Raw genomic sequence first — 20704 nt, 5'->3', positions numbered from 1 at the left:
TCCAATTAGAAGACAGTAAGTATTAGAATGGGTTAAAAAGCAAAGCCCAACCATAATTGACTACAATAAAGCAATTGAAATAAGACAAAACAGGCTAAACATAAAAAGATGGAAAAATATGTACCATGCAAACTTCATTAAAGTGAAAACTAATGCTTATAAAAAGATAATTTTACATAGATAGCCTAAAGAATAAGAAAAACATTTGCAAAAATACCTCATAACAGACTTGTATTCAGAATATATAAAGAACTTATATAACTCAACAGTAAAAAGATAAAGATCCCAATAAATATAAAAATGGGCAAACAGTTGAACTTTTACTTTCCAGAAGAAGATACACAAATGATTCATAAGTGCATGAAAACCTGTTCAGTGTCATTAGTTAACAGGGAAATGCAAATTAAAAACCCAATGAGAAACCGTTACATACCCACCAGGTTGGGTTAAAAAAAAAGCAAACTGACAACACTTAATGGTGGCAAAGATGTGATGCAGCCAAAGTTCTCATCCCTTGAGAGGCATAAAATACTAAAACCACTTGGGAAAATATTTTGGTAGTTTCTTATGAAGTTAAACATCTACATCTACTCTTGGCCCAGCAATTGCATTCCTGGGTATTTATATAAGAGAAATGAAAATACAAGTCCACCAAGAGATTTGTACAAAAATGTTCATAACATCTTCATTCACAGTAGCCCAGACTGGAAGCAACCCAAATGGATATCAACGGGAGAATGGGTGGACAAATTGTTGTTTCCACACCCCAGAATACTACTTAGCAATGTCAAGGAACAAGCTACCAATACACACAGCAATGCATCTCAGACATTGTGCCAGGCAAGAGAAGTCAAACACAGAAGAGGAACACCATATGATTCCATTTATATGAAGCTCTAGAATAAAACTAATCTATAGTGGAATCTTTCAGAAAAGTGATGTGGAGATCCAGCAAATTGACTGGTGAAGGATACAGAAATTTTGGATACGTACATCGTAGGAGTGTGGCTCACACGGGTGTAACCATTTTTCAATTTTTTACAGCTAAGATTTGTGCATTTCAAAGTATCGAATTTACCTCCCTCAAACCTATAAAGTAATAATAATAATCATAGTGCAAGTGGTGGGCATTGGCTAGCTATATTGATAGAATAGTAGAATGATGGGATTTCCCTGGTGGTCCAGTGGTTAAGACTCCACACACTGCCAGTGCAGGGGCCTGGATTCAATCCCTGGTTGGGGAACTAAGGGACCCCGTGCCACACAGCATGGCCAAAAAGGATAAATAAATAAAAATAAAAGGACATTTAAAAAAAGAATAGTAGAATGATGATACTTGTTGAAACTGAACGACGAATACATAGAGATTCATTATATTGTCTGTTTGCTTTGCATATTCTTGAAGTTTTCCATAAACAAAAAGTTGTAGAAATTATTCCAACCTCAATTTTTATAATACATTGTCTTCAATTTAAAGAATCCTTTTAAGAATGATTAACTTCTGTGTCAAATATTTTATTAAAGTATATGAATTAGTTTCAGTTTTTCTTTGTTGGTTAAATCCAAGTAAAATTAAATTAAAACTTGTATTGAAATATCTTTCTAAAATTATTTCAGTCAACCCTTTATGCATAGAGATGTCTGAAATGTGTTTGTCACATACTTATTGTGGTTAGTTTTAAGTGGTGGGATTTGAGGGAATCTTACCCCAAATTCAATCCCTCCCCACCCCCCACAGGGAATAAGCAGCTTTGCTAGGAGTCTAGATGTGTCCAGGAAACCCAGTTCAGTCCCAGGGAAGTGAGGCTAATATTGGCACAGGCCAGGAAGCTAGCATTGCAGAATATTCTCTTGAAAACCAAGTTTGAAACCAAACCTTCATCCTTAGTATCCTCACTGTCAGAACTACTGCTGAGTCTGGCTCTGGTGAAACTTCCGGAACCTCCTAGTGAAATAATGACATTTGTGCCTAAAGGGAGCCCCTTCAGCACGGCTGAGTCTGGGCTCTACGTTAGGTTAGGGTCTGGGGTGGGAGAAACAGAGGAATGGGTGGGGGACGGTCTCATCCCCCTACACAAGGCCATCTCAGTGTGCAGGCGAGGGAGGAACCGAGGGTTTGGGGAAAGAGGGCAGCAGAGGGACGCAGGGTAAAGAAGCACAATCCCTGTCAAACCATGCAGGCCTGTGCTGTGTGGTGTGAGGGCGCTGCCAACAGCCCCTTCTGAGGCTCCTGGGGGCTAGCCATCCTGGTTCTGTTCTGACGTCATTCAGAGCAGAAGTGCGCATGCCCGGCACCAAGTCCAGAGGCATGGTTAGCTGTGAGGCGTGGAGCCACCCCACGCGACACCTGTACCTGTTAATCCAGCAGACTTTTCTGGAGCAGTCACTTTTCTCAGACCAGGAGAGAGCTTGCCCGATATCAGGCCAATCTAGAAATCAATCCTACCTTTAATGCTTTTCTGTATCGCTGACAGTGTTATATATTGTTTTGACAAAATTATTCTTGAAAATTGTGAAAGATTTATAAACAGTTTACTCGTAATAAGAATTGTCTATAATAACTCATTCAGACTTTGTCCATGGACCTGAATTTTAGCCTTATTAATAAATACCCCTGCCTTGAGTTCTTAAATGTATAGATTTGGTTGAGCCTGCATGGTGTTTGAATGAGTGAGTAACCTCCCAAAGGTTTTGTCTCATCCAAAAAAAATGGGGAAAAGAAAAGAGTCTATGGCCCTCATTTCACTCCTTCACTCTCTTATGCTGATGTGATCTACCGGGTAACCTCGAGATCATTCTGTGTGTGCGTATGTGTGTGTGTTTAAAGGAGACTGTACAACCATTTTTAAGGGGAAAACTAAGAGCATCTGCTACTGCCTTTGTTATACTATCAGTATTCCAAGTTCCTATTTCCATATGGTTGCCTGGCCATAAATGTGGACTTTTTTTCATTTTTAATAACTTCAGGTGATCAGTATTGTGGAGGCCTCCTGGAAAGACCTTCCGGCTCTTTCAAAACCCCCAACTGGCCAGACCGTGATTACCCTGCAGGAGTCACCTGTGTGTGGCACATCGTAGCCCCGAAGAATCAGGTGAGGTTCCCTGAAAACATGAAGAAAGTATGCATGTGTGAATTGCCCAATGTGAACTGTTAAAGATAACAGGCAAGGAAGGCCCTGCTGGACACAGTATTTCTTCATGCAGAGACCCAGGTTAAAGTTACCTTTGTGCTCTTTGACTTGCAAAGTCATGGGTTTAATTTCCAATTAGAGAATTATAATTTTCAACAGGTTTAAAATACAAACGGCCTGCAAATCCCACATGAGGTTGTTTAAACACTGTGGAAGGTGTTATAAGCACGGGTTTATGAGCAGCAGTGACCAACTGCAGGAGGACAACAAATCCCCAAGTCTATGTACACCTCAGGTTACCATCTGCTCACAGAGCATCACGTCCTGGTAACCGCCCTCCAAATCACCAAATCCAAAACAGCCAGAATGCTTCACTTCAGCAAAGCCAGTGCAAGCATATCACATCTTTTCAGAGAACAAGGTCTCTGACATGAAAACTGCTGTGCTCCATGATGCTTTTTCTTTTTTTGGTGGTTTAAAATTTGTGCAGGTTCCCCACAAAGAACTATTCATTGCTCTAAAACAATCAACAGAGATCTAGTTTTCCAGTGTTTACTAGTTTGTGGTTATATAAATTTTTACCCTTTCTGTGGACCACTCTCAGATATTAATTTCAGGACAGAACTTAGCATGAGAATAAACCAACTCTTTGCTATAGAATTTTGAAAATAACTTTAAAAAATTATTATTATGGGAAACATTATAGACTTTAATCCAAACACTGTATGGTGAATATTATGATATTGTTAAAAATTTTTTTCTAACGTGATCTTTTGTTTACACAGATACTGTTTGCCATATATTCATTTCTTTAGTGGAAAATTATTCAGGCAAATATACCATGCAAGTCAGTGATTTGAGTACACACACACACATACTTTGATCATAATCCTAAAACTCAGTTTTATGTTTAAATGAAAAATTTACTCATTTATTTGATAATAAAGGATTCTGTAAATCTATTGAACATTTTATAGTTTAAGATAACATTTAAAAATTGAATTTATCCAACATTTAAGCTATTATGTAATTCTTGTGATTGTATTGATCATTTTTCTCTTTGTGTCATTTGTAAATATGTTAGATTAAGTGATTTCCATTTAATTATACTTGCAGATTACAATTTAGCATCTTTTCCCCAAGTTTTTCTTTTTATTTAAATTACATTTAGAGTTTATTTAATTTTTGGCTTTAGCCAATTGAGTCTCTAGTCATAGTTGTAGTGTCTGAAATCAGTGGAAACTGTCCAAATGAGAAAAATAATATGAGAAAATTAAGTCAAGTAATTTCTATGTAAATCTTTGGGCATTTTCTTCTATTAAAAGATATCTTTTTAAAAAAATCATAGTTTTCCACTTTACCCTCCTTATTTTTATTTTCTCTCCCAAAATTTGTAACCAATTTCTAAGTAGAAAAAGTTCAGCCAGTTTTTTAGTAACCTGGAATGCATTTTATTTCTGACCAATGAAAAGTTACAGGACCCAAAGGGGAAATATTTTAATGTAACTTAAAGCAGTGTTGAGTATGAATAAGCTATTATTCACCCTTTCCCGGTGCTTTTGAAAAGTGGATAAATATGTGGATATGTAGCAATCATGTTCAAAGCCAAACTTTCCTTTTATGTCTCTTTGTGATGTCACTGGTGTTACAACTTCACCCACATTACTGTCCAAGTCTTCTCTAGCTAACGGCTAATAACATCGTGACTGTCCTAACAGGAGTTAACACCTATTATCTTCCGTAAGCATTAGGGAGGGTTGCCTGCCCACCCAGGAAGAATAGGAACCAGTCTCTGGGTGCCATGGGTATTTATGAACCCAGTGAGACTTCCTTTGATTCATACGGTAGAGGTACTCTCGAAAGATCTGCTTTTATAAGGGGAATGATTGCTTTTAAATCAAAACTTCCTATTGACTTGAGTATTTTAGGACACTATTGTTGGTACCAATGCCAAAAAAAGAAAAAAAACTTCAGAAATCTAACACTGACTTTGTGCATTCATGCTTCTATGCAGCCTCTTCAAAAATCAACCAGATCACCAAGCACACTGTGCTTGGCAGACACAGTCTTAAAAACATACTTCCAGAAGACATCATTAGTCAATTCCCACCTCCCTGAACCTCTGGTCCTGAAGAATTTGAGTTCTTTGCATGTGATGGGAATATTAGTCTCCTTCCCTTGAAGGTAGAACTGCTGTGTCCACCCATCTCAGACAACCAAACACGTACAAAAACACCACATCCCAACGTACACTACTACAGGGGACATTGTAGGTAATACTTTTTATTTCTATTAGTTTTCCTCTAGAGAAGAATGAAGTTGGTATATAGCCCCAATTTCCACTCCAATACAAACCCAATTTAAGTCTTAATATAGATTGCTAGGATTATGTAGTGTTTCTGTACTTTCTTAGCTGTACGTGAACAGAGTTCCCATGTTTAAGATCCTAAATCGGTAACCTTAAAAATGCATTCTAATATACAGTTGTTGTTTAATCGCTGAGTCGTGTCTGACTCTTTGCGACCCTGTGGACTATAGCCCGCCAGGCTCCTCTGTCCATGGGATTCTGTAAGTGCAGACAAATACTGTTTGACTCCACTTATACGAGGTAACCTAGAATAATCAAATTATAGAGTCAGAAAGTATATTGGTAGATGCCAGGGGCTGGCGGTGGGGGAGGAAGAATGGGGACTTGGAGTTTAATGGAGACAGAGTTTCAATTTAGGAAGGTGAAATATTCAGGAGATGGATGACGGTGAGAGTTGAACAACAACGTGAATGTAAGTGCTACTATACCGTCATGGAATTCTCCAGGCCAGAACACTGGAGTGGGTAGCCTTTCCCTTCTCCAGCAAATCGTCCCGAACCAGGAATCAAATGAGGGTCTCCTGCATTGCAGGTGGGTTCTTTACCAACTGAGCTATCAGGGAAGCGTGATTAAAATTGTACATTTTATATTATGTGACTTTTACCACAATTTAAAAAAACAGTAAAAAAAAGATCCTAACTAGGGTTGATCTGGGCTTAAAGTGATCTTTCGAAATAATTAAAAATGAAAGCAAGGGAATATGTTGTTAACTAAAGAAGTTTGAAAATGATAAGAAAACATTTAAACAAGGTGAATACATTTTTTTTTTAGGAAGGAAAAACACAGTACCCTTACAAACCTGAGTTGAGGAGAGGAAGAATTCTGTTTGAGGTTATTCTGCACTACCCCTTTGACCCTTCTAATGTTGTGCTTTCACTAAAGCTTATAGAATTAAAGTTTGAGAAATTTGATGTTGAGCGTGATAACTACTGCCGGTACGATTACGTGGCTGTGTTTAATGGTGGGGAGATCAACGACGCTGAAAGAATTGGAAAGTATTGTGGCGACAGCCCCCCTGCGTAAGTAGCACCTGTTTTATTTTAGGGGCTCTATACTTGTTTCTTATAAAATTGCCTGATTGTTTAATATATTTTTTAAGCATGTCGTCCTTTATTCGGCTACGTCAGGCCTTCGTTGCAGCACGCGGGATCTTTGTTATGTTGTGCACATGGACTCTCTAGTTGTGGCGTGTGCGCTTCAGTAGTTGTGGCACACAGACTCAGTAGTTGTGGCGTATGGGGTTAGTTGCTCTGCGGCTTGTGGGATCTTAGTTTCCCAACCAGAGATCGAACCCAAGTCCCCTGCGTTGCAAGGGGGAGTCTTAACCACAGGACCACCAGGGACGTCCCCTAAAATTGCCCAATTATATTGTATTTTCTGGAAGATGTTGTGTTGTTTTGTTCACAAATTCTTGGGTTCCTTCCCAGTGGAGTCCCATACAGCAACAACACAAAGAATAGCCAACCCAGAGAGCAAGGCAGCATTAACAAGAGAGAGGCTGCCATCTATGGGGTCGCATAGAATCAGACACGACTGAAGCGACTTAGCAGCAGCAGCAGCAGCAGAGAAGCCTGGGCAGCTGAATAGATACACAGAAGCAGAGTTGGTGAGCCAGGCGCAGATGCTGAGCCAGAGACCCGGAAACCTCACTGCCCTGCGAGGGGAGCTCCAGTGTCATAGCAGAATGAGGAAAATTCTAAGGAAAAATTTGAGGGCTGTTTATTGAGAATCCAGATGAGGAAAGCTTAGGCTAGCTGGATGCAGATGATTTTACCTGATCAGAGGTCTGTCCTGGACCTTTGGGGGCTTTATGCTTCCTCACATGGTTGCCCAAATTCTCGTTGAATAAGCCCTAGTAGCTCAGACTGTAAAAAATTCACATACAATCCGGAGACCTCGGTTCGATCCCTGGGTTGGGAAGATCCCCTGGAGGAGGGCATGGCAACCAATTCCAGTATTCTTATCTGGAGAATCCCGTGGACAGAGGAGCCTGGTGGGCTGTAGTCCATGGGTCACAAGAGTCGGACACAACTTAGTGACTAAACTACATGTCACACCTTCGCATACAATACTGGTAAAGGTGGCAGTTTAAATGACTACTGCTTGCCTGCAAATCACCATTGTGCTAATTTAAATAGTCTTTCTAAAAAAAACGTCTTTCTTAAAAAAAGTCTTTCTTACCCTGTTCTTCAACCTAATGAGAGTATCTGCATCACTCGATCTTAGTGAATTTCTGTGATTTCTCACAGGCACATTAGAATTAAAGCACAGCATTTTCTTTCTTTTTTTAAAATTTATCTTTATTTATTTCTTTGGCTATGCTGGGTCTCAGCTGTGGCATTCGACCTCCTAGTTGCAGCATGTGGAATCTAGTTCTCTGGCCATGGATCAAACCCGCCCCCTCTCCCCCGACCCCCCAGGCATTGGGAACATGGTGTCTTAGCCAGTGGACCACTAGGAAAGTCCCAAGTTACTTTCCAGTTTAGATTCATTTATATTTATTAAGTTTGATAATATTAAGAATTTGAATACGTACAAGTTAGTAGTAATTTAAACGTGTATGTAATCAGTCGCTCAGTCATGTCTGACTCTTTGTGACCCCATGGACTGTAGCGCCCGCCAGGCTCCTCTGTCCATGGGATTTTCCAGGGAAGAATACTGCAGTGGGTTGCCATTACTTTCAAAATTACTATACACAGATTTGGCTTTGGAGATGGCTATGTGACACCAATGTGGTTGAATTAATTTTCTTTACCGCCCCCCCCCGCCCCAAGGGAGATAATAAGGAAAATTGGCTGGTTTTGGCCTTGGCTTCTAGTGAAAGGAAGGAAAAATAGTCTCTGATGGGAATTCTTAACCAAAAACCAGTCCACATGTGAACTTGAGGTTATAATTTACACTACCTGACTATTCCCCAAAAAATGCAGTCAGAAACTTAAAAAATTTCCAAGTTGTGAGTGCCCACATGGTATGACAGAGGAAAACACAAATCCTCCCTGAAAGAATGCATCTTAACATAGGCTTTAAGAATTCCTATAAATAAAGTTTCAAGAAATACAAGTACTAATCAAAAAAATCATGAAACACAAAGAAAAAGCAAACACAAACCAGCAGCAGCAGAAACAAGCTATAATCAGACCTACAGAGGCCTGATTATATAATCAGTGAAAATATAGTAAAATTAAAACATACATATTTAATTTTATATTAAATATAAATTAAATATATTAATTAAATATTTACATAATTACTATATATAGTAAAATATAGTAAAATTATGAGATACAGAATGTAAAATAAGTATGTACAAAGAAATTCATGTAAAATATATTACTTGAGAGCCTTTAGGTACAGACTATTGAAAGTGAGTAAGAACCAAGAGACTTCTAGAAATGATCAAATAGATTTAACAAAGAGTCTAACAGAATTTCCAGAACTGAGATATATAATAATTTAAACAAGAAAGTTAATACATATGTTAAATAGTTGATATGACATAGTTCCAGAAAGGATTTAAGGAACTGAGAAACAGGCATGAAGTAATTACCTGGAACATGGCGCAAAGAGACAGATGGAAAATATGAAAAAGAGGTTAAGATTTATAGAAGCTAGAGTGAAGGAACCTAATCAAGGTTCCATAAGAAAAAATACAGAACGTAGGAAATTTAATGTTTGAAGAAATACTAGCTGAGCAATTTCCAAAATGGAGGAGAGATATCAATGATCAAATATGAGAAGTCAATAAAGCCTAAGCAATATATATTTTAATAGATCCATGCCTGCACGTATTATAGTAAAACCACAAAACAGCAAAGAAGGATGTTAAAAACATCCAGGAAGAAAAGACAGATTATCACAAAGAGCCTAACAACTGACTTCTCAGTAGCAACAATGAAAGTTAGATCTTAGAAAAATATCTTCAAAATACTAACACAAAATAACTGTCACTCTAGAATTAGTTCAGTTCAGTTGCTCAGTCGTATCCGACTCTTTGCGACCCCATGAATCGCAGCACGCCAGGCCTCCCTGTCCGTCACCATCTCCCGGAGTTCACTCAGACTCACGTCCTTCAAGTCGGTAATGCCATCCAGCCATCTCATCCTCTGTCGTCCCCTTCTCTTCCTGCCCCCAATCCCTCCCAGCATCAGAGTCTTTTCCAATGAGTCAACTCTTCACATGAGGTGGCCAAAGTACTGGAGTTTCAGCTTTAGCATCATTCCTTCCAAAGAAATCCCAGGGTTGATCTCCTTCAGAATGGACTGGTTGGATCTCCTTGCAGTCCAAGGGACTCTCAAGAGTCTTCTCCAACACCACAGTTCAAAAGCATCAATTCTTCGGCACTCAGCTTTCTTCACAGTCCAACTCTCACATCCATACATGACCACAGGAAAAACCATAGCCTTGACTAGACGGACCTTTGTTGGCAAAGTAATGTCTCTGCTTTTGAATATGCTATCTAGGTTGGTCATAACTTTTCTTCCAAGGAGTAAGCGTCTTTTAATTTCATGGCTGCAGTCACCATCTGCAGTGATTTTGGAGCCCCCCAAAATAAAGTCTGACACTCTAGAATTAATTACCCAGAAAACCTTCTCTTTTGTGAATGTGGGTGAAATACAGACATTTTTAGTTGAATAAGAGCTGAGACAGTTTACTACCAACAAATCCAAACTAAAGAAACTGCATTATGACTTTAAATCAGGCAGAAAGGTAATGACCACAGAATAAAAGACTGAAATGCAGGAACCAGCACTGAGCAAAGATATTGGATATAGAGTTAAAGGATTCTCAGGTCTCTGTATTGTTTGAGAGTCGGGTGAAGATATTGTGAAACTTTATAATATGCCAAAGTAAGTATGGATGGTAAATTGAGGTAACCTCTTAAAAAAAGTAGAAATGAAGAGGTAGAAGGTTGTAAACCAACAGGCTTGGTCTAATGGATAAATAGAAAACACTTCAGGACTTTGCTGGTGGTCCAGTGGTTAAGACTCCATGGTCCCAATGCAGGCACCACAGCAGTTTGATCCCTGATCAGGGAACAGTTCTGAAAGAGAACTGGCAGGAAGATTTAACCTACCATGATGAAACAAGGTCAGAAAGCTATTGTAATTAAGCCAGTGTGGTTTTAACAGAGAGGTAGAAAAATTGACTAATGAAAACACCAGAGAAGCCAGAAACACACCCACGTGTCTCTGCAGAGTGGGCACATTCCAGAGTCCCACAGGTCAGCAGCCAGAGGTTGGTCCTGTTGAGAATGGAGGCAGGGACCATTTTTGTTTCCATGGGGAAATGAATTGTGTTCATATCTATGTCACACAAAAGCCAATTACAGATGGGTTACAGGTGGAACTTAAATGAGAAGTTTAAATGAGAATTTCTGCTCATCAAAACACACCTTAAAGGGAGAGAAAAGAGAAGGCACAAAACTGAAACAGATGTTTGTAAAATATTTGATAGATTTGACAAAGACCTAGGTCTAGGTTCCAGAACATATCAAGAAATTCTTAAAAGTGAATAAGGAAAAAGTAACAACTCAATAGGAAAAATGGGCAAAGGACATGAAAAGGCATTCCCAGAAGAAGAAAGCTGCACAGTGACTACATCTTTGAGAAGAATGTAAACTGGTACAGTCACTTTGGAAATCAGTTTGGCAAGATCTACTAAAATTGAACACAAGCTTGTATCCTTTAACCTGGTGTAGAGTGTATACCCTAACCTTCTGGTGTGTCCACTAAGGACGCTTTTGTCCTCGTGCGTCACAGGACATAAAAGTGTTCTCTTTAATGTTGTTTGTTCTGGAGGGAGAGTAAACAGTTTATCAACAAGAGAATAGTCAGATACTGTTGCAGTTCACACACTATAGCTATGAACATAGTGGATAAATCTCACAGTTGTAATGTTGAGGGTGAGGGAAAAAAAAAAACAGAAAAAGACACACTATACGCTTTCATTTATATGAAGTTTAAAAGCATACAAACCTATAGGTTATATGGATTCACGATACAGACCGTTGTTGTTCAGCCACTCAGTCGTGTCCGACTCTTTGCGACCCCATGAATTGCAGCACACCAGGCTTCCATGTCCTTCACTATCACCCAGAGTTTGCTCAAACTCACATCCATTGAGTCAGTGATGCCATCCAACCATCTCATCCTCTGTCACCTCCTTCTCCTCCTGCCCTCAGACTTTTCCAGCATCAGAGTCTCTTGCGACAAGTTAGCTCTTCACATCAGGGGGCCAAAGTATTGGAGCTTCAGCATCAGTCCTTCCAATGAATATCCAGGGTTGATTTCCTTTAGGATTGACTAGTTTGATCTCCTTGCTGTCCAAGGGACTCTCAAGAGTTTTCTCCAACATTGCAGTTCAAAAGCATCAATTCTTTGTCACTCAGCCTTCTTTATGGTCCAGCTGTCACATCCATACATCTGGACAGACCATAGCTTATATAAGTAAATCTGTAGATAAAGGAAGGGAAAGAAGGAGCACAAACTCAGGGTAGTGGTTGCCCCCATGAGTGTGGGTGGGGGCAATGGGGGGGCACTGTTGACCATCCCTGGCTTCCTGAGAAGTTTGCCTGGAAGAGCTGGACTGCCTGCCCACCAACTAGCACTTAGACCAGAAGACTATCTCCCCACAGTCAGAGTACTTCTGGGGTGGGGCAGTACAGAAAGTGAGAAAACCCATTTGGGGAACTTTTCCCCTGTTAGATGTGTGACTAGGAGGAGGAGTGTTGTGACTGGCAGGACATCACCAGCATCCCTGTGCCTGATTCAGCGCAGTATCAGTACCATTGGATTCAGTTCAGAAACATTTACTATATATACCCAAGCCATGTGGTGGGCACGATGTTAGGGACCTGGAACTCCAAGATTAATAAAAGACACAGAGGTGAGTAGCAGGAGGGGCGGAAACAAGGCAGACAGGTAAATTGGCAATGAAAAGTCTTGAGTGGATTTCTGACAAGGAGTCCTTTGGTCCAGTAGGGACAAGTGGTGGGGAGATTGGGGGAGCTTATGCTTCTTGAAGCTGAGTCTTGAAGGAAGAGTGTAAGTTAGATACAGAACAGAGGATTCGTTCCAAGCAGAGTTTGGTTGTAAAGATACACAGAGGAGATGGGTGCTGTTCTGGAGCCTACACCTTGAGTGGGAGAGGGAGAGGAGGCTGAGAGTGGAGTTGGACTCCACATCGTGCAGACATGGGGGCTCTCCCCGTGCAGGTGGGGGAAATGACAGGACTGGTGCCCCTAGAACCCCCTCCTAGACAAGAGCAAGGGGGAGGCTGTGGCAGTGGTCCAGGTAAAGACAAGGAGGTAGGGAAGGGTGGTAGAGATGAAGACGAGGAGGTGGGTCAAGAAATACGGTGGTTGGTTGGCTGCAGACAGTTCTCATAGCCAATTCTGTAAGACAGCAGTCAGCATCCTTCATCCAGTCCTGGGATTTGCTAGTGGGGAGTGGGCACACATGAGATATCCCCTTGCCTTTCGAGTGATTTGCAACATTAATTTGCAGATGCAACACTTGGCCCTCAGTACGTTTATGGCACTGCGGTTCTGTCACATTCATGCTAAAGCTCAGTAGCAGCATAGCTGAAATATGTCTTTGTGACAAAAATACTCTTCCTTGAGAAAATTCAGCTTCCAGTATAGTGCTTCCAAGATTAGTTCATACAAGAGGCAGTGAATGATCACTATAATTATAACATCGTGCCCATAAGGCTGGCTTGGTTGGATCTTCAGGTTTTCTTTGCTGCTTACAAGAAGTGCTTTTTGTAATTTTATCATCTAAACAAGGTTAGCATGTCTTATTTGTAATTGTAGTTGAGAACTGTGTTTCATGCACGCTGTGTTTATTTCATGGAATATTTTCAGAAGCAGGATTAAATATTCGCGTTTGTGGCTTGATGCTCAGAAGCATTATTTAAAAGACCTTGGTCCCATTTTTGTGACTGGAAGGCAAAAGGGAGGTCACAGAGCTCGTTCTTAGGTTTGGTTCATCCCTTGACTCGGAAGGCAATGACCTTCAGGACAGAGAAGACCCTGCACTGTTTCTCCCTGGTGGTCAAATCCAGATCTACCTTCCCCTCCACGCTTCCAACTCAAAGTAGCTGATAGGTGAAGGAAAACAAGAGTTGCCTCATTTATTTATTGTCCAAGATGCCTAAGAAGTGGTTCGGCTGAGAAGATGCCTCAAAAAAGGAGTTTAGACAAACCACCAATTAATTTGGTTAAATAACTTTAATTTTTTCCACTTCTGAATTAGTTTTAAAATGAAATTAGCCAAACAGCATTTTTAAACCATTGTTTAAATAACAATAGCAAAAGATCAGATGAAACTACCGTCTTTTATAATATAGTTATCCCCTAAGATTTAAGTAAGAGAGCTTCTGAGCCTCAGTAATTATCGCCACTAAATCTTTAGTCCCAACTAACCAGCACGCCCCTAAGATTGCTTTAAAATTAGATTCTTAATGAGGTTGTTCATGACCACCAAAACAATCACTTTCTCTTTCTCCTTAAGAGCATTTTGCTACCCAGATTATAAACAGAAAGGTTTCCATTTCAGGCACGCATGGGAACTCTTACTAACAATGAAATGAAAGTCCCATTAAATTCTGCGTGGCTTTCTTATCCCTAGGTGACCACCTCGCTAAGATGATCCCTTTCGTTGTGTCTTCACAGGGTCCGGAAATTTGTTCACCAGGTTTCTCCATCTGATTCCCCATGGCCAGCAATCCCTAGCTCCCCAGGCCAGCCGGAACTGAGTCTTAGTTCAAAGATGCTGTGCGGTTGCTGAGTCAGACCAGACCCTAAAGCGCTTATGAAGCACCAGCTGCAGCTTCAGTGTTTACATTGTCCCCAGTGGCACCTGGTCCTGGGTTCAAATCCTGACTCTCCTACACACAAGCGGAGGGCCTTGGGCAAATCACTTGAACTCGCTGATCTTCAGTCACCTGTTCCATAAAAAGGGGATAATAACATGGTTGTTGTGAAAGCACAATTCAACAGTTTGCAAAAAGCTCAGTGCCTAGCTGAGCAAACGTTCAGTAAATGTTAGCTATTTGCATGAATATGAGCAGGTTAAGAAAGAATGTCATCTTTTTAAGTCTTTTAACTTTTTGGTTTAAACAGACAGTAATCTATTGTTGGAAATTAAAGGAAAGTTAGTTCTACATTTCAGAGGTATCCCTTACACTTTTAAATCTATCTATCTATATATATATATATATGCATTTTTAAAACTTTTTTTTTCCTTTTAGGCCAATTGTATCTGAGAGAAACGAACTTCTCATTCAGTTTTTATCAGATTTAAGTTTAACTGCAGATGGATTTATTGGTCACTACAAATTCAGGCCCAAAAAATTGCCGACAACAACTGCACTGCCTGTAACCACCACCTTTCCAGCGACTACAAGTAAGCCTGCTTTGAAATTTCTACTCAGACTTGAGGAGCATAAGAAAAATTATTCTGAAGTGGGGGAAAAAAGAAATCTGATTAAGAGGAAAATACTTGAAAGTAAAATGAGTTAAATAAGACAAAAACTTACATAAGAGAATAATATGATTCCATGAATGAAAGAAAAGTATAAGATACAAGAATTCTTATAAGATAATAATTTTAAAATGTTATCCAAGAAAATTATGGTCACTTAAAAATACTAGGAACCCTATTATAAGTAGAGATCATAACAAGCCTAATTTTTCTTTCTCGACATTTATAAAATCATATTTTTCTTTTTATTACATAGAACTGTAGAATTTTGGGTTAAAATTTCAGGGCTCTGATTCCTGCCTGTTTTCATTTCTGCCAGTATTTGGACTTTGTTGTAGGGAGGGGTATGATCCAAAATGTGCCATACAAAATATTTTATTTTCTTCAAACTGGAGTGAATCAAACAAAATATATTCTATGTATTGTAGACACCAGTTGGGGACCTCCGGTCTGGGTATGACCTCAGAAGGGCAAGGGCAACAGAGCGTCCTGTTTCCTGTCTCTACACCCTGTCAGCACAGCCCTCCAGGATTTCAGGCCTCAGATCTCAAAAATCTAAAAGGGAGGAGGAAAAAGTGGGAAGGGGGAATCTAAGGTTAAGACATGAATTGGGCTGAAATTAGCCCAGCTTTATTGCCCACCATTTTCTGCCAGTTCGTGGAGAGGGCTGTCCTGAGTACAGGCACTTCCAGAAGGGCTGATTTTTCTGAACACTCCGCAAGTGTGCCACCTTGTGGCCCGGAAGTGTACTGCTGCACATCGCAGCAATATTGCTCCAGTTCTCTCAGCGGACCCTGGTGTCCTTATTCTTTCTAGTGAATCATCTGTCTACACCCGTGTGGTTCTCCAGCTTTTATATCCAGTCCTAAACTTTCTCTGAAGTTGCAAACATGAATTTTTAATTATCTCCTACAGGTTTGCAACTGCTAGACATTGAAATGAAAATATATCAGATTTAACTCATTTCTGGCACACTGTATTCTGTCTCATTTCTGCTTCTCCACCTGTTTTCTCAAGCCTGGGCCTCAGCATCTGCAGCCACACTCCTAGGGTTCCCTTGACTTTCTCTATCTTAACTCCCCACAGCATGCCCTGTCCCTTCCCCCGACCCCCAACATCGCAGACTGTGTCTTTCCCCCACAAAATTTGTCTATGCCTATGCCTTCCAATACGGTGGCCACTTTTAGATGCTTGACATGTGATTAGTGCAACTAAAGATCTGAATTTTTAACTTCATTAAATTTAAAAAGCCTCCTGTGGCCAGCGGCCAGACCAGAGGACAGCACAGGGGCCAAATTCCTTCACCCTGGGTCCTCTCCTTCTAGCTTCATCTTTGGGCTCTACCACCTTGCTCCTTATGCTCTAAGTATTTGGGATTTTATCCTAAGTGTGGAGGAAGCTGTTGGTGGATTTAAGCAAAGTTTAGGATTAGATTCTCACTTAATGTTGAGAATTCACCTCACTCAGATGTTGATGAGACTTTAAACAAGAGCAGGGATAGAATGGTACCATCTGATTTCGTGATGTGGAGGCTGCCGGACACCCTGGCAGGGGTTGTGTGAGCTGAGTGGTGCAGGTAGAAGCTGGACAAGGGCGAGGGAGTGTGTGGAGCATGGCAAGGAAATGAACACCACGTCCAGCAACTTAGTCTGAGGGTTCAGCCCTGAGGAAGGGAGGTAGAGAGCCTGAGTGTTTGAACGTGGTAAAGCTAAGGGGAAGTAGCTTGCAAAGAGGGAAAACAGAAGGGCAGAGCAAGGGAATAAGTGAGGAGGAAATTTCCACAAAAATGGCAGGGTCTGGCCTCCGGAGGGCATGCAGAAGGACAGACCTTAGGCCAGAGGTAGGCAGCCTCCTCTCTTAGGAGAAGAAAGTGAGGGTACAGATGGAGACAGCTCAGAGGTCTGGTGGAGGACCTTTTGTTCTGTGATCTTCGTTCTCACCAGAAAATAGGCAAGGTCACCCGCTGAGAACAAGAAGGGAGGTGGGCGCCCTGGGGGTTGTGGGGCAGTTTGTCACTTGGATGAGGGTCTGTTTGTGTTCTCAGCTGTCTGTGAGCAGGCACAGAAAGAGAAAAGTCTCCTACTGGACTCCTAAAGGGCAGAGGGCAGAGCGGAACAGGAGTGTAAGTATTGTTAAGAAAGTGACTGAAGTAATGGACTACGTGGAGAAGCTAAGGAATTAAGATGGGCCAGGGCGATGGAGTGGGAAATAGGAGAGGGGTCAGTGTATTGAACCTCTAAAGACAGAAAGACTGAGCGACTGAACTGAACTGAAAGGAGAGGAGGTTCTGTTGGATGAAGGATGAGAGATTGGTGATAAGACTTCAGCAGAAGGACACGTGAGCTTGGGACTGAGGGGCGGAGATGGACCAAAGGGAACATCTGAGATGCAGGGGGTGTTGAGGCTACAGCCAGAGAGGGATCGTCCCCAAGGAGGGAGGACGCACCGAGATGCTTGAGGGAGCACGTGAAGAGGAAAGCTGAAAACCCCATGCCACGCTTGGGTGTACAGGGCAGCAGAGAACAGACAGGAAGATGAAGAGTGTCAGGGTGGGCCACCCACCCAACCTCCAGACTAATGTCCTGAGGTCGAGAAGGAGCTGGTTTCAAGTGGTCCACGTAAGAAGATGCTCTTTCATCAGACAAGAGAACCACTAGGGCACTTAGCTTTGGACTCAGTGAATTAGATAAATTTAGGTCCCCAACTTTTAGAGCAATATTCCCTCTAAATGCTTTCTGAGCTCTTTCTCTACTATATATATATGCTATTATGTATATTTTAACATTAAACTGTGTATATTTTTAATATTGTAACCACTTTAGATCCTTTTGGAGATACGTAGGGATACAAATTAAGAGTAAATTCACAGAAGGGTTAGCAGAACATATTAGAAGGGCAAATTCTTACCCAATATGTACAGCTCTATGACAGTGGTTCTGTTTAGTTCTTCCTAACATGTTGCCACATGGCACCCCACTCCAGTACTCTTGCCTGGAGAATCCCATGGGTGGAGGAGCCTGGTAGGCTGCAGTCCATGGGGTCGCTAAGGGTCGGATACGACTGAGCGACTTCACTTTCCCTTTTCACTTTCATGCATCGGAGAAGGAAATGGCAACCCACTCCAGTGTTCTTGCCTGGAGAATCCCAGGGACAGGGGAGCCTGGTGGGCTGCCATCTATGGGGTCGCACAGAGTCGGACACAACTGAAGCGACTTAGCAGCAGCAACAACATGTTGCCACATATAAGGGAATCATTACCAAATGTTTTGGAAACATTTTTAATGATGAAAATTAGGATTAAATATTTTCATTTCATTTCATAAGGATTAAATATTATCATCATATCACAGCTTTCCAACCTTGGTACTATTTACATTTTTGGCCAGATAATTCTTTGCTGTTGGGGGCTGTCCTGTTCACTGTGAAATGTTGAGCAGCATCACTGGTTATCTACCTACTAGATGCTGGTATCATCCCGTAGTTGTGACTGCCAAAAATATTTCCAGAGTTTACCAAATGTCACCTAGTGGGAGAAATCACCCCCAATTGAGAACTACTGTGTTTATCTATTTAGCTGTACTTTTAAATTTGCCTACTTCTCAGTTCTTAAGATCATTACAGGCAATGACAGGCTCAAAATGTTTTAGTGTTGGGTTGCATCTAAGTACAGATATAGCACACTTCATCACATGAGCATTGTTCCCCAAAACCTGTAATGCTAACATTTGGATAATTGTGTATTTCAAATGCACCAAGAAAACTCCCTCCACTCTCAGGGGAACCCCATAAGATTCCTTTGGTGAAGTGAAGAGTTAACCTATATTTCCTGTGTTCTTATTTGTTGTTCTGGGTTTTTGGTAAGCAGGGCACATGAGACTGTATCTATTTTTGGTTACAGCATTAGTTATATATAAAGGAAGAAGAGAATAGGGCTAAATTTGGGTTATCTTTGATCTCAGGTTTAAAGCTCAGTAGAGGGCATTGAGTTACCCTGAGGAAATTAAGAGTAGAGGTTGGTAACATGAGGAATATCCTTTGCAGGTTCTTTAATTATTTCATTGCAGTGACAGATTGGGGGCTCAGAGAAATAAATGAGAATTTTAAATTGACTGATTCAGATCTAAACACCAATTATATATGCATTCATTTTCCTGAATCTTATACATTTCTTCTTGGAATGAAGGTTTAAAGCCCACCGTGGCCCTGTGTCAGCAGAAGTGTAGACGGTCGGGGACTCTGGAGAGCAATTATTGCTCAAGCAACTTCGGTAAGAAAGAAAACCGTCTTTCCTCTTTAATCAGAAACCTGAAACTGCACGCTTAATCTCAAAGGAACTGCCATGAATGGGATGGTAGAGGGTCAGTTACACTCTGCATCTACCCAGGAAAGTATTTTCCTCCACACTAAGGTGTGTTGCACAGTTCGAAGTGTTAGAGTTCACAACTGAGAAAAATGTGTGCAGAAAATACACGTTTTTCACATAAACTTAAAGCTTAATAATTTGACCTCTGGTGCATGGCACTGCTGTTCTGTGTACTCTGTGTAGCCTAGTGTTTCCCCCACCCCAGGGAAAAAAACCCTGCATCCTGTTTTTTTCTCACATAGTTTTCATGTACTGAGTATTTTTTCACACATCTGTAATTCAACTTAAATAAATCAGAAACATATCCAAGCTGGCCTCTCTCAGAAGAAATTCAAATATTTCCTCTGCAATGTCCCTCCAGAGGATGAAATTAAAACTTGGAAATCTGAAATCCATTTGGAAACTCTTATAAACTGGAAGATATCAGGCAGATATTACCTAATGAATCAGAATTCCTAAAGAGTTTTTTTCCAATTAGAAAAAATCTTGCACCAGCCCCAAGCATCCTGCACCCTGAATCAAAAAAAAAAAAAAAATCTTGCACATTCTGTGAAAACTGCTTAAAAGCAAATGATCCCAAGTTGAATTATGTTGGTTATGTTTGAAAGGAATATGGAAGAAAAGTCTTATCAGGAAAAGAAAGTTGTTACGGCCTAAACAGGTTACCTAACACAGAGGGCCTCCCAGAAGAAGCTTTGCTTGCTTTTCCTTATGCCTTCAAATGATAACTGCAGCCCAGATTGACCATATTGTAGTAAAGATGTGAGGACAGTAAAGAATCTAGGGCCCTCTAGAAGGAGGGAATATATGTATACGTATAGCTCATTTGGGGCTTCCCAGATAGTGCATTTGGTAACGAATTTGCCTGCCCGTGCAGGAGATGTAAGAGATGTGGGTTCAATCCCTGAGTTGGTAAGATGCCCTGAAGGAAGAAATGGCAACGCACTCTAGTATTCATGCCTGGAACATTCCATGAACAGAGCCTAGTGGGCTACAGTCCATGGAGTCGCAAAGAGTCAGACATGATTGAGTGTACACACGCACACACACACACACACACATAGCTAATTCAGTTTGTTGTACCCCATTATAAAGTGACTATGCATGCTCAGCAGCTCAGTCATGTCCAATTCTTCGTGAGCCCACAGAGTGGAGCCCGTCAGGTTCCTCTGTCCATGGGATTTCCCAGACAAGTATACTGGAGTGGGTTGCCATTTCCTACTCCAGGGGATCTTCCCGACCCAGGAATCGAACCTGAGTTTCCTGTGTCTCCTGCATTGGCAGGCACATTGTTCAGCACTGAGCCACCTGGGATGCCCCCAAAGCAACTATACCCCAGTAAAAAAAAAAACTAGGC

The 20704-nt window shown here is 41.0% G+C and overlaps 1 protein-coding gene across 1 annotated transcript in view; it reads left to right on the top strand.

Moving 5' to 3' along the window:
- Window positions 1-20704, top strand: part of PCOLCE2 (procollagen C-endopeptidase enhancer 2) — an 83667-nt gene that overhangs the window by 57667 nt on the left and 5296 nt on the right. The window contains exons 4-7 of the mRNA XM_040234178.1: window positions 2968-3092; window positions 6382-6518; window positions 14752-14906; window positions 19168-19251. Of these exons, the coding sequence (XP_040090112.1) occupies window positions 2968-3092; window positions 6382-6518; window positions 14752-14906; window positions 19168-19251 (501 nt within the window). The remainder of the gene's footprint in view (window positions 1-2967; window positions 3093-6381; window positions 6519-14751; window positions 14907-19167; window positions 19252-20704) is intronic.

This window comes from Oryx dammah, unplaced genomic scaffold (assembly GCF_014754425.2).
Source record: "Oryx dammah isolate SB20612 unplaced genomic scaffold, SCBI_Odam_1.1 HiC_scaffold_2, whole genome shotgun sequence".
Classification (NCBI taxonomy): Eukaryota; Metazoa; Chordata; class Mammalia; order Artiodactyla; family Bovidae; genus Oryx; species Oryx dammah.
Note: the sequence above shows the minus strand (reverse complement) of the source record. Positions and strands in the feature narration are given on the sequence as shown.